Here is a 14,756-nt window from a genome sequence, read left to right on the forward strand (position 1 = left end):
TGTAATTATGCGTAAATTAATATAAATCAATGCTAGCTGAAATTGTTAATCATCCAGAAAAAAAACGCAAAATGTATGCCATCACTCAACAATAAAAACGAGAAAAAATAAAATTGGTGGCATATTGAAAATCCAATTAAAATTGCTGCACTTAAAACTAAAATCGGTGGAATCATGAGCGCACATGACTGTGTAATTAAAATATTAATTAAATTATAATTAAAGTTTTTAAAAAACAGCTGCAGGAAGTGTTCTGCATATTGTGCTATCCACAAAGCCGCGTGTGAAGTTAATTGCACAGCAAACAACACTTGAAAAAGAGCGAATAAATGCGAATCATCATCGATTTTGAAAAGCACAAAAAAAATGAGAATTAATAAAAGAACTTGTGTAAAACCTATTTAACAAATTTATTAAATAATGTAGTGCTTACATGTTGAAGCAAAAAAGGAAAAACAGTCGACTGTTTGATGCTCTGCTTTGTTTATTTATACAAAATCATTTTTTAACATTATAAATACAGCTGTAAGCTTTGAAATAGCAGTGTTAACAATTGAAATATACTATTATAAACACAACTTCTAGACAAAATTTTGTTATGTATGTGTAACAAATAAATATGTAAAGTCTAGCGCTGATTTGTTCATTTTAAAAAATCAGATATCAAAACATAAAATAAATATAAAGTAAAATATATGTAAAATCCAAAAAGAGTATTCAAAGTGACAGCATTAAAAATTTATGCAAATCGAGTTGCTAATTAAACATGAACAACACAAACTAGGCGGTAAATTAAAATGACAAATTACATAAAAGCGGCCTGAACATAATCAAGCCATTTGGCCACGCCCCCCTGCAGTTACGCCCCAAGTGCTGTCCGAAAAATCATTCCAATTCGCCACAGGCTACAGGTAAAACTAACTGAATAAGTGAGAGCCAAAAAAAAGGGATAACAAAATAAAAGAGGAGGTGAAAACAAAATCAACCACGAAGCTGGTTTCAAATTACAAAATTTCTGCCATGCATTTGTAATGTTGTTTAATTTTATTTGAATGCTCTAATGGAATTTGATTTTGTTGTTAACATGGTTTGTTTTATTTATTTTATGGTTCAAATGATTAACAATTCACCCCCGGAAAATACGTGGAAAATATTTTTCTTTTGCTGCATAAATTGTACAAATATTTAAGCTCAACAAATTAGCAATTTGTTGGCAAATATATATTTTTGTTGATTGCAAAAAGTGTGCAAATTTTAAATGTAAATCAATTTCAATTATTTATCAATATTCAAATGCAAGAAATTTGTTGCAAAATCAGCCTAAAACTCGCGTTCGCAATTCACATATTTCTAATCATAAATTTGCAACGCAAAATATCTTATCTATTAGAAAATGTGCTGGGCATAAAACCCTCAAACCAAAAATGTGTTCGTATTTATATTTAATGCAATTTTCATCGCTGCATTCACAGCAGCAAATTGGCCAACAAAAGCAAACTAACGCCATTCAAATGCAGCTTTCCATTGAGCCGCGAAAAATTCATATTTCCTCTCTCCCTCGTATAGAAAAAATACAATAATAAAATATATATATTTGTACAGTTATGCTGAATGATTTCAGCACGAACAATTTAGATTTCATACAATATTTCGTGCACGTATAAATTGTGCATGCTGCAATTTCACGTAGAAAAATACAAGTGCAAAAAATAAAATTTATAAAAAAAAAGGTTGAAGGATGAAAAACAAGGCCCGAGATGAAAAGCAGTTAATATTTTGAATGCCTGTGCTGTGGCACGACGTGGATAAAAAAGTGCGATAAAAAGCTTGAAAATAAATAAACGCAAATGCACAAATACGCTTAACGCTAACCACACACAAGCATACAATAAATACGTGCCACAATTACATAGATATGCACATACTTTTCACATACATATGAACAATTATATATAGAAGAATGCGAAACCGTAAAAACCAAAGAACACAAATTTCCAGCAATTAAAAATTCAATGTTTGCAATTTCAACACCCTGCACATATTTTAAATATATTCAATTGGGTATGATAAATTGCACTTAAAGTCAGAGTAGGACAAATCCGAAAAAAAATACTAAAAATTTGTGGAAAATAAGTAAGAATATTGTGTCCGAAATATCTTCTAAAATGCCGAACTCTTTATCATTTATTCTCTAGTAATCTTCCAGAGTATCTTCAATTCCAACTTCAGCTCTTCAAATTTTATTTTACTGCGCTCTACACAAATTTTCATGCCATTTGTTTTATGCTGGTATTATTTTTATCCAGCGAATATTTCTACCATTTATTGATATTATAAATTATGGTTTTTGCGAGTTATGAACATATTTCTATTTTTTCCATTTTGTTGCTGCATTTTTGCATATTAACAACAACACTTTTTGGTATTTAATTTAATCGCATCAAGCATGTAAAATGTGTTTTCAGTGCAAATAAAGCGATAAGAGCCCATGCATTAGTATTTTATAAATACTGAATGCAAATAAAAACAGTATTTGGCAATTCAATTGGGATTAAAGTGTGCGAGCTATGCGCTAAAAGTGCACTTTATCATTTCGAGTCACTTTAAATTAGTTGAAAGTCATTTCAAGTGCTAAAGATTAAAAAACTAAACCGAAGTATTAGTATTTTATAAATACTGAATACAAAAAAAAACTGTAATTTGCATTTCAATTGAAATTTGAGTGTTTTAAAAAACATTTGAACATAATACAGTGGAAATTTTGTTTCAGGTGCTCAAAATTGAAAAACCAAACCTAACTTTAAGTATTTTACAAATACTGAACACAAAAAAACAGTATTTTGCTAATTCATTGAAATTAAAGTGCAATAAAAGTGTCATTTAAGCATAATTGTGTGGGAATTCTTTTTCAATTGCCCAAAATTGAAAAACCAAAACATAAGTATTAGTATTTTATAAATACTGAAAACAAAAATGAAGCGTATTTTGCACTTCAATCGAAATTAAAGTGCGATAAAAGTGTCATTTGAGCATAATACAGTGGAAATTTCATTTCAAGTGCTCAAAATTTGAAAAACCAAACCCAAGTATTAGTATTTTATAAATACTGAAAACAAATAAGAAGCGTATTTTGCACTTCAATTGAAATTAAAGTGCGATAACAGTGTCATTTGAGCATAATACAGTGGAAATTTCATTTCAAGTGCTCAAAATTTGAAAAACCAAACCCAAGTATTAGTATTTTATAAATACTGAAAACAAATAAGAAGCGTATTTTGCACTTCAATTGAAATTAAAGTGCGATAACAGTGTCATTCGGTCATAATTTAGTGGAAATTCCGTGCTCAATTCAAGTGCTCAATTCAAGTGCTCAATATTGAAAAACCAAACACAAGTATTAGTATTTTATAAATACTGAATACAAATAAGAACCGTATTTTGCACTTCAATTGAAATGAAAGTGCAATAAAAGTGTCGTTTGAGTATAATTCAGTGGAAATTCCATTTTAAGTGTTAAAAATTTAAAAAACCAATCCCTAAAAGCGAAAGTTAGTGTAGTAATTAGTTTTCTACATGTCCGCATATATTTTCCACCCGCACAACACATGACACCAAAGTGTTTATTGTCCAATTTTAATAGACATTCACAATTTGTATTTGCCGCATTGTTCGGGGCTCATTTTCGGGGTGTTTGTTGGCTGCCTAGTTTTGCTGCTTGCTGCTGGGGCCACGAAGCGGGTCACTTGCGTGTTATTTAATGGTTTCTGGCCACGCAAGGACATAGTCAACTTTTTCGCCTAATTGTTTATGGCATAATAAACTGGATCACCGAAAAAACAACTAGGAAACAACAACAACAACAAACAGCACAAACTAGCAACTGCGTAAAGTTTGCCACATGCAATTCGAGAAATTGTTTTAAGGTCATTTTAGTACATTTTGATAAATAGTTAATGAAACTGTGTAACTAATATTTAAGAACTTCAGCTATTTGATCACATGTCGCTGCTTTTTGGTGCTTTGAACTCTTCCCCAAATGTGTCTCAAGGTCTTAAATCGTTGTCTAATCTCTGAAGCTTTGGGTGTGGCACGCTCCACGTGCAAAGTGTCAATGATAGCCTCATTAAATCAATCATTTTTGGGCAGTCAGCCACTTGCAACTTAATTTGGTCAAACACCGCATGAGGCGAATGAATATTGGCATTTGGCCTATTGAATATTGTTGCCTGTTCGTTGGCCATTTTCTTTTATTTTCTTTGGCTTTATTGCTTGTTCTCCTTTGTTGTTTACTTTTGCCATTTCTGCGCTGCGCTGACAAGTAAAAATGATTATAATTAAACTAATGAAGGTGCCGCCTGTCACTCTCACACACAACAACAACAACAACAATAGCGACAACAACATCATCGTGTTGGGTCTCTAAGTTTAGCCAATAAATTGTGTCTGGATTTGGGTTTGGTGCCTATATAGGCAAAAAACCATTTAGTTGCCTGAAGTGTAGATTTATGTGTGTAGAAACATTTGGGAAAGAACTTTATAAATTCAGCAGAAACTTCAGGTAAACTTGAAAACTTACTACAGAAAGATTTCTGCAAAAGAAAGATTTCTATTAAAGGGAGTTTTTTGTAAAGGAAAGATTCCTATAAAAGAAATATTTCTATTAAAGTTAATTTGAAAAACAGAAATGTAAATTGAGCATTATAAATTAAGCAAAGACTTCAAATGGAAATGGAACTGGAGAATTTATTTATTTTATACAAATAAAATATTTCTATAACAGAAAGATTTCCGTTTAAGAAAAATGTATATATAAAAGAAACTTCAATAAAAGAAAAATTTCTATATATGAAAAATTACTCCAAAGATTTATATTAAAAAGAGATTTCTATGAGAGAAATATTAGTCCTAGAGAACATTAGTTGACAGAAATGGGGATTGATATGTGATATATGATATATAAGAGCGAAAACTTCAAATGGAAATATGAATTTGAAAACATAGTTCTGAAAGATTTTTAGAAATGAGAGAATTCTATAAATGAAAGATTTCTATAAATGAAAGATTTCTATAAATGAAAGATTACTCTAAAAGAAAGATTTCTATGAAAGAAATATTACTCTAAGAGAACGATTACCATTTTATAAAGATTTCATTACTCATAACTACACTTAAATAGCCTGCATATTCAATATCTTTTGGTTACTTGCTACAGTTTCAACATTTATCTAAAAATTTTCCCATCAGCTTTTCTTCAACCAGCATATTATTAAATGATCTTAGCTTTTCTCGCTCACTTGCATTAAAATATAGAATATAGAAGAAATATAGAAGCAAAGACACTTTTCTATAGTAAAAATTGACAAATATCATATATCAGCAGGGAATCAAAGCAATAACTCGCACATAAATCTGTGCAAAATAAAAATGATTGCCAACTTTAGAGATGGCACAATCTCTAGCTCTAACTCTAGCTCAATTTGTGTTTCGCAGTCGGTGCAATAATGCTCTTGGACACACCCATTTGGGTAATTGAAATAAAAATGTTGCTAGGCACATAAATCGAATGCTACCTACGAGTGAAATAGAAATACAAAATGAAAAAAAAAGATACACGTACTCAACTCGACTCTTTGGCTATCTGTTTTGGCCTTTTGCCTGATGTTGTTGCTGCTGTTGTTGCTGTTGCTGTTGTTGTTGCTGACTGCAGGCAGTGCATAAACAAATAACAATAATATTTTAGAGCAGAACGGGGAGAAGTCGTGTATCTTGATTAAAAACGCCCACGAGGCAACAGAGTCGGAAGAGCTAAAAAGCAATCGATTCCTTCTTCTGTTGTGACTATAAATTGTGGGATACAAGTCCACAAAAAAAAAAGAAGAAAATAATACTAACTGTGCTGCTGCGTATTAGTGGGGATTAGAGCAACAATAACAACAACGACAACAACAACGTCGAGTTGGGAAAGCGGGCCTAAAATGCTTTAGCTTCTAAATAGCATGCAAAATAATTCATGAATTTATTGAAATTTATAAGCATTGAGAATGTATCTCATGGCTGCAGCTTTTACTCTCCCTCTCTCTCTTTCTCTCCCTCTCTCTCTCAGGCTCTCTCTACATTTCTTTTTCAACTCTTTGTGTCGCTTTTTTTTAGTGTGTGTGTTGCTTGCAAGTGGCTAACAAACGTTTGGCCAAAAGACTTTTTGCCAAGATGAAATCGTACAAAATTGAATTGAAGTGAATTGTGGGGTGGGGGTCAGGCAGCAAGGGGGGCAAGAAGTAGCTTGGCAAATGGCAAACGATATGCGTATCAATAGAAAAACAGAGCATCAGCAGACAACTTATACAAATAGCACATAAAAACTAAGACTCGACTCGAGAATTGAGAGTCGGAGATGGGGAGTCGCATGTTGAGGCATGTGTACATACCAGCACACACACACAGATACACACACACATACAATACACATATACATATATATCTTGAGTAGTGATAACTTCTTTCACGACTTTTGCCTCCTACTGGGCACCCGCACACGAGGCGCAAGTTTAATGTAACTTTTCTTACATTTGTTGTAGCGCTTTCCTTGCTTTTTCCCCCTCCCCTGCCCCCTCTCTGTCTCTCTATTTGTATATCTTAAACGCGTTTCGCTGTATCTACTTAAGGCAGCTTAAATATTTGTGTAACATAATACAAAACATACGGGCTTCTTTGGTTATACTTAGATACATAGCTTAGATACTTGCACTTGGCCAGACTTGGGAGACGGAGACAGAGACAGACAGCAAGAGACGAAAAACATTCGTTGCTTTTACTGTTGCCATGTTGCCACTTAGACTGCGAAACACGCCGACTCCTGCCACACAATGTTGCACATTGGGTTTTGCCACCATTCAACATTTATTGGCCAATTATCAAAAAAACGAAACGAAACGAAAATACGAAGACAACCACACATTTAAGATAATGGAAGAAAATGTAAATAATGCTAAACAGGAAATTAAACTGGAAATCTCAATTCTCAATCCATTTGGCAGTTGAATACATAAATACATTTAATGAATCATTTAAAGTCAGAGATAAATGCAAATTGAATAAAGCATGAAATTAAGTACATATTTATTTTTACTTGATTTGGTAAAGTTTATGATTCAGACTGAAGTGAAATAAAGTCAAGAAATACTTGTAAAAATAATGAAACTGCAAATAATGAGAGAAAAGTTCGAAATATTTAAAATAAATATTTATAGTAAGGGCAGAGCAAAATATCACTGGTAAACGAATGCAAATAACGTTTGTATTTGTTATTGATAACTTTCAAAAAATTAAAAATGGAATGTAATAGGATTTTCAATGATGACATCGTCAATTTGCTTCATTTTTCCAAGGTCTCTCTGCACTTGACTAAAAATAAACAAGTAACAAAGCTACAGACGAGTGTGTTCGACTGTGAGATACCAAAATAGTGCGGTATTAATTTTAAAATATACCGAAATAATATAATGCAAAATACTAAAATATATTCCGAATTGTGTATTTGGTATATTGATTTAGTATCACACTCCAAATATACCATAGAGTGCAAAATATACTAAAGGCTACAATTGGTATATTGATGTATTAGTACACTCAAAATATACCATAGAGTGTAAAATACTAAAGTCTACATTTGGTATATTGATATACTACTACATTCAAAATATACCATAGCGTGTAAAATATACTAAAGGATACATTTGGTATATTGATATATTAGTATACTCAAAATATATCAACGGCTACATTTTGTATATTTATATACTACTACCATCAAAATATACCATAGCGTGCAAAATATACCAGATTGTCAACAACAAGCAACTGCGACCCGTAGCAAGTAGGCGTTTTTCTCCATTTGTGTGTATAAAGATAATTTTTCTACATCTTTTTATCAGCCAAGCGAACGTGTGTATTTACAAAACAATATTCTCAGAAATTTCAAGCTGATTAAACACTTCTTACAAGAGCAGTTCATATCACATTATGTAGAAGAGGAAAAAGAAGAATATAAAAAACCTAATGAGGCGACAGGCTTTGAAATTGAAAGCACCAAGAAAATGCGAGATGGAAAAAAAGTGAAAAAGAAATTCCTGTATTCCTGTGCTGTATTTATTTCGAGGGATATTTTTAATCGTGTGCAAACATACTTAAATGCATTTAGAGCGAAGCCTCATTAATTTAACAACGTCGCCCATGTGTGGCCACTGTGCAGCAGACCGAGGATATTCAGGATATTGGAATTTCAAATGTGAAGCGTTGGACGTGACGTGTTCTATGGCTCTTTCTCTCTGACGTCCTGCTGATTGTCTCATGTGTGTTTTTTGCTTGTGCGTCTTGTGTCAAACGCTAATGCGTTCAACAGCAGAGAGATAAAGAGAGAGAGAGAGAGACAGAGAATCTTTATTTGCGGCACGTTGTGTCCTTTTGCCGAAAAACACAGACACCGAGCTGGATAATGGCACTGAGAAGTCGTCTTCGATATTTGCCTACTGTCACACGATATGCACGATGGCATTTTGTCTCATTAGAGAGAGAAAGAGCGAGCGAAATGCATTTTGCAGATACATCCTCAGAGGCGAACAGATAGCAGAACAATTTCCATTTGAAATGTAAACAAACAACATGCTGCCCGCACATTTCGGGGCCAACAACAACAACATCAACAAAAACAAAAGCAAAAGCAAATGCCGCCCGCAAAGCCATTTAGAAAAGATGCAGATAAAACTAGAAGGCAGCCATGTATCTGTATCTGTATCTCGAGTTGTGTGTGTGTGTGTGTTCAGTGCACAAGGCACTTCAACAGCGACCCCAAGCAACGTGTATCTTTAGCTTTAGTTTCATTCAACATCTATTTAGTTGCTTTTTGATTGCATTTATGTCTAAATCAAGTTAACCGATTTCACAGTCCAATATGCAAATGCATTCCATTAGATACCAAAATGTGTATCTTGTAGTTTGACAAACGCTTATTGTCATCATTTCTGATGTGCCTAATCTGTTAATGGACCTAAGCGGCTCGTGAGCATTAACTGAAGAGATGTAAATGATTAGCTTCTCTTTCGTTCTTTCTTTCTCTTCTGTTCTATGTCTTTTCTTTTTCGAAATTCCCTTTGTGTTGTTATGTTAATCCATTGTGGTTATTGATTATGCAGTTTGTGTAAGAAACAGATAAGATCTGAGAAGTGATGGACAGCCAATTTTCTTATCTATAATATCATGTCTATTTTGAAAGAACCCCTGTAAATATTCTAAAGGAAAGCAATTGAATCTTTTGAAAACAATAACATAATAAATGAGGAAACCTTCAAGAAAATTTAGATATTAAGAAACTTAATTAATATAAAAACTCGAAAACGTTAAATAAATCTGAGGAAACCTTCAGACAAATTTAGATATCAAAAATAAATTTTAAATAATTCTGTCATGAAAACTTCAGAACTATACATAACATATTTTTTAACAACTTTTTAAATGTAATTCATTATATTTTGAGTCTTTCAAACAACTGTATAAGAAACTGGACACTTTCTTTCATAAAAAATAAAATAAAAATTTGATTCTAACACTCCTAAAACATTATTATTGATAAGGAATAAAATAGTAATAAAATCTGAAGGTCTTTGTTATTATTACTACTACTTTACTAATAGTGTTAGTATTAATTTTAATTATATCTAAACTTTTTAAATAAATTAAATACTAAAAGGTTTTCAAATATTCACTGTTTTATAAATTCACAACTTTCCATCGCCCTTTAATTATTGTTGAACACTAAAGAAAATTAAATGCTGTCGTCCAATTCATAAATAAATAAATGAATTTGGAAAAAGTTTTTCACGCTCACCTTTTTAAAAGTCCAACAAACGTTGATAGCCTTGTGTGTTGACCAATTCCCACTGGGTGTTTTTTTGCTTTGTTTTGTTTTGTTTGTTTTGGGGGGAATCACACAATGTTTGCCACAAATTTCAGGCTGCTAGGCGTTTCCAGCTGCAACTTGTTTTTGTGTTGTTGTGCTTGAGATGCAAATCGATGAGCGCACAATTGTAAAATATTTGCCATATCTTTGAAAAAGTGTTGTTGTAGTTGTTGTTGTTGCTGATGGTTGTTGTTGTTGCTTTTTTTTTGGTCTTCCGCTTGGGTTTAGCGCTTGATCGCTTGTCGTATTTGAACAAATTATAGACACTGACACGAGACAACACCGAAGAACACAAATGATTTATATTTTTATATTTGATACGAAATGCCGAGCAAATAACAACAACAACAGCAACAATAACGATGACGATGATGACGATAAAGACGATGACGATTAATATTGTACATATGTACAGCAGAGCAGCATAAAATATACACAAACACACAGACACAGACGACACACACACGGAGATTTATTATATATTATAATGGTTGGAGAGCGAGTGATTAACGCGAATTATGTGGGAGACGGAATCGGAAACACACAAAAATATATAACTGAGACACACGCGAACGCGAAACGCGAAAAGTATGCAACACTTTCTCAATGCAAATTGCGGCGATTCATGACGACGATTTTTATTAGCAGCTCTCTTCAACTATTATTGTTGTTGTATATGGTATTGTTAAACAGCTTTGTGCATTAATTAGCCGTCTTGGCTCTGCTGCAGAACACTGTGGATGAAATATATAAAACATACATTTGATTAAAACAACAGCAGTGGCAAATTTACTTTTTTCACAACACACACACGGCAAATTTCAGTTGGCAACGCGCAACGCACGGCCAAAGGACAACGACTGCAGCTCAGAGCAGTCACAGCGAGCAAAAGAGAGCAAGAGAGAGCGCAAGCAGCGGCGCCAGTTTGAACAGCGGCGCCAGAGCTACGATGCGAATGGGCGAGCAAAGCAGAGCCCGAAATACACACACTGAGGGGGGTAACAAAAAAAACTCCAGCCAAGAGAGAACACAGAGCAGCGCAGCAGCGAGAGAGCGATTGAGAGCGCAAGAAATTTACATAGGGCAGCTGCCGACACAAACACACACACAAACACACACACGTATTTGACTGTTCTATTGTGTTGAAACGCGGCGAGAATGAAATGCAGCGAAACGAATGGACAGCACAAAATGTGCGCAACAAAATGGAAACAGGCACTTGAAAATAAACAAAATGCGATATAAAAAAGGATAAGCCACACAACACACACACATACACATACACGTACAGTGTTCCATTGCCGAAATGTGCACGGCATGGCAACGCTCGCTCTCTCTGTCTCTCTTGTTTGCTCTGCCACCTCCTCCCCACTACTTGCTCTACTCTCTCGTTCACACGCTGGAGGGAGTTAGGTGAATGAATGTACGGGCGTTTGTATGCGTGTGTGTGTGTGTGGCGCGCCAGTAGAAAAATCAATGAAAAATATCTGAAAAAATTGCCCAAAAAATGTTTGCATTATTTTTGTTGCCGTTTTATTGCCGCTGCAGTATTTTTATTTTTATGCTAATTTAAGGCAATTTACGTGCCAATTGATTGCTTTATTATGATTATTATTGTTTAGCAGCGCACCCGCACACACACACACATACACATGCACGCACACACAAAAGCGACATAAGATTTACAAGTTAAAGGCAAATTGATGACAACGATTTAAAGAACACAACACGCACTTTTCACACACTTAAGCGGCGAGAAATTCTTGATTCTTCTTCTTGTAGTCGTTGTTGTTGTTGTTGTTTATCTCTGCTGTCAGTCAGTCAGTCAGTTGCTAAACTGCTGCATTGCGGCGGCGGCGGCGAACCAGAGACAAAAGCCCGTGGCAACATCAGAAACGCGACACGCGACGACGACCAAAAAACATGAACACACGCGACTCTCTCGACGACGTAACAACAACTCAACTCTCAGGCTGGAGTTCAATCTGCTGAAGCACCAAACGGACAACGTTCAATGCTTGTCTGCATGTTTAGACACAATGTTGCCAAACATTCAGACCAGAGAGCGAGAGAGAGCACATTTTTGCCTTGAAAAGTACTATCAACCCCTCAACTGATAGCTCGCATGTTTAGACACATGTTGCTGCACTTTGCGCAGTCACATTTGTTATTGTTTCTCGCGCTCTCTCTAAAGGATGAACCGTTTCATTGCCGCTCCGTTTCAACCGCTCTTTTGGGGCGGGCGAGTGTGCGCCAAAGCCACTTGCAAAGAGCACGAATTTGTTATTGACAAATAATTCAACAAATTGTTCTTACTCAGTATCTCAGATTGCATGGATTAATTAAAAAATATTTCAATGAAAACAAATAGCCTATTGCATTGGCTGCCCAATAAGTCGTTTTGCAAAAACACAGCTGACAACTCTAGCCACATGAACTCGGGCTCTTTGCTCTTTTTTGGCGCTCTTTTGACATGTTCGCACTTGCTCAATTGACGCCGCTCTCTGTTTTTGCCGGCGGTGCATGTGTATTGGTTTATTTATAATTTACAATATTGTTTAATAACATGCAAAATTCACAGCAATGCGCTTTTGTCATTCGTTAATTGTAACTTTCCACTGTGTTGCACACATTGGACGGCGCAAAAAAAAAAAGCGCAAAGCATACAAAAAAAATGCGATTCACAAATGTTTGCAAATTTTGCTAGAGTTATTTAAAAGTTTTCGCATGTTTTTTCAACAAATTACTAGCACACTTTGCAACTTACACATCTTGGGCACTCCGTTTGTACATTTTTCGTTAATTAAAAACACTTTTTAATGCAAATTTACGCGACTGAAAACCCGACGAACCGCACTTTTAAAAAAAAACTCACTTCTTATTGGAAACACCTGAGCTGAAGTGTGACCGCGAGTCAAATTTGCCAAAAAGACCGCAATATACCAAAATAGAAGGCACTGCACATGCAGCTGGTAACATCTCATACTGTGCAATGGCGCACTTATTTGAAAAGCTGTTGGGCCACTGTTGAGAAGTTAAATTTAAAACTGGAGTTTCCTTTTAAACAATTCAATTTTTATTAATTAACAACAAGTAATTCAGTCTTTCAGCTGCACAACGACCTTCCCACGCAAGTGTCCCTGCTTCATGCGCTCGAATGCCTTTGGCAGCTCCGCAAAATCAAAGCTGCTGTCGATTTGTGGCATTAACTAAAATTTAAATGTTTTCGGGTTAGATCTGATTTTGAGAAATTTTCGAAAATTAACAGACCTTACGCCGCTCAACGAGGCGCTGCAAGAACTCAATGCCATGTGCTGCTGGGTAGAAATAACCCCACTTGACCAATCCTCCTCGTTGCGTTGCTGCCCGCACATTTGTCTGTAGCAGATCGGAGATGTTTTGCAAGGCTCCCAAGCAGATACCCTGCTTATCAATGTTAGCCAACATGGGTGACGAGAAGGTGATATACTGCCTGAAGTCGAATTTGAGTTCCGCCGCCTGCTGGCCACCTTGTCCCGCACAATCCAGCACAATATCATATGGAGCATAGGTCGAAAGCTGTTCCATCTGGGCGGGATTTGTGTAATCCACCACAATATCAGCTCCCAAGCAACGAACCATTTCAACGGCATTCTCACTGCATGTGGCCAGCACCTGAACGCCTTGAGCGTGCAGCATTTGAACAGCCAACGAACCAACGCCTCCTGATCCGCCCAAGACGAGCACACGTTTGTTGGCACCTCCACCAGCTGCTGTCGTAGCGCCACATGGTCCTCCAAGGAAGCCACTTATGTAGAGACCCGACCAGGCGGTTAAGCCGGCATAAAGCACGCTGGCAGCCTCATTATCATCGAGTTCCTTGGGAGCGGGAGCAAGCTGGAGAGGAATAAACAAGAAATAATTAATTCTATTTAATAATATATAGTCACTAAGTCAAGACAATTGTTACTCACACAAGATTGGGGCACTACAACGTATTGAGCATGAGCTCCGGCTGTGTTGGAGATGGGCACAACGCCCCACACTCGGCTGCCCAGCTGCAGTTGTTCATTGCCTGCCACGCCCATTCCTTTCTGAACCAGTTCACCGCAAAATTCGCGTCCCAGCGTCAAAGGGAATTCGATGGCATCGCCGGACTTACAGCGCACTGTGTTCAACAAGGTGGCGCCGTAACCTCGCAACATGGCCAAATCAATGGGATTGACGGCTGTGGTGCGAACACGCACCAAGCACTCGTCGGAGCTGCGTATCTGAGGAAGCTTTAGTTTATCGGAATACTGCAGTTCATCAATGTCGCCATAGCTATGAAGTTGCCATCCTCCCATTTTGTTAACGTTACGTTTAGGTGGCGAGGGGGGCGCAGGCGGCGTCGCCTGTTGCGTTTCAGCTACGGCGGCATAGCTGCGACTGAGCTGAGCTGCCAAACGCGTTGCCGCCACCCTCAACGGAGTGCCAGTAGACAGCATTATCACTTATTTTAATTAAATAACTTAAACTGCAGTGCCGAAAATAAAAATCAGCTGTCGTGTTTACAAAAGTAACTTGCGCAACGTAAAGCTTCGATAACACTGTACATTATCGATAGTCAGGTTGCGCGCAACGTAACAGCAACAACGTAATACAAAACGGTATGTTAACAACGAAAGAAAGTACGCTTATGGCTAGCTTGCTTTGTGCAGAAATAATAAATACGAATTTAATTGTCTGTACTAGTGCATAACATCTTTGCCATTTACTTGGCTCACTTGCAAAATAAACATTGTTTCGCTAATAAAGTGTAACCAGGCGAAGGTATATAACGTAT

The 14,756-nt window shown here is 36.0% G+C and overlaps 1 protein-coding gene across 1 annotated transcript; it reads right to left on the reverse strand.

Annotated features, from left to right (window-relative positions):
• Positions 1-9,897: 9,897 nt before the first annotated feature.
• On the reverse strand, positions 9,898-14,523 carry LOC133850455 (reticulon-4-interacting protein 1 homolog, mitochondrial). The gene is made up of 4 exons (XM_062286560.1): positions 13,906-14,523; positions 13,223-13,828; positions 12,720-13,161; positions 9,898-10,686 (listed from the first exon to the last, which is right to left on the reverse strand). Exons 1-3 carry the CDS (start codon positions 14,416-14,418, stop codon positions 13,051-13,053), a joined length of 1,230 nt encoding a protein of 409 aa, XP_062142544.1. The 5' UTR covers positions 14,419-14,523; the 3' UTR covers positions 9,898-10,686; positions 12,720-13,050.
• Between the last annotated feature and the right edge of the window lie 233 nt (positions 14,524-14,756).

The sequence above is a fragment of the Drosophila sulfurigaster genome, chromosome 2L (assembly GCF_023558435.1).
Source record: "Drosophila sulfurigaster albostrigata strain 15112-1811.04 chromosome 2L, ASM2355843v2, whole genome shotgun sequence".
Taxonomy (NCBI): domain Eukaryota; kingdom Metazoa; phylum Arthropoda; class Insecta; order Diptera; family Drosophilidae; genus Drosophila; species Drosophila sulfurigaster.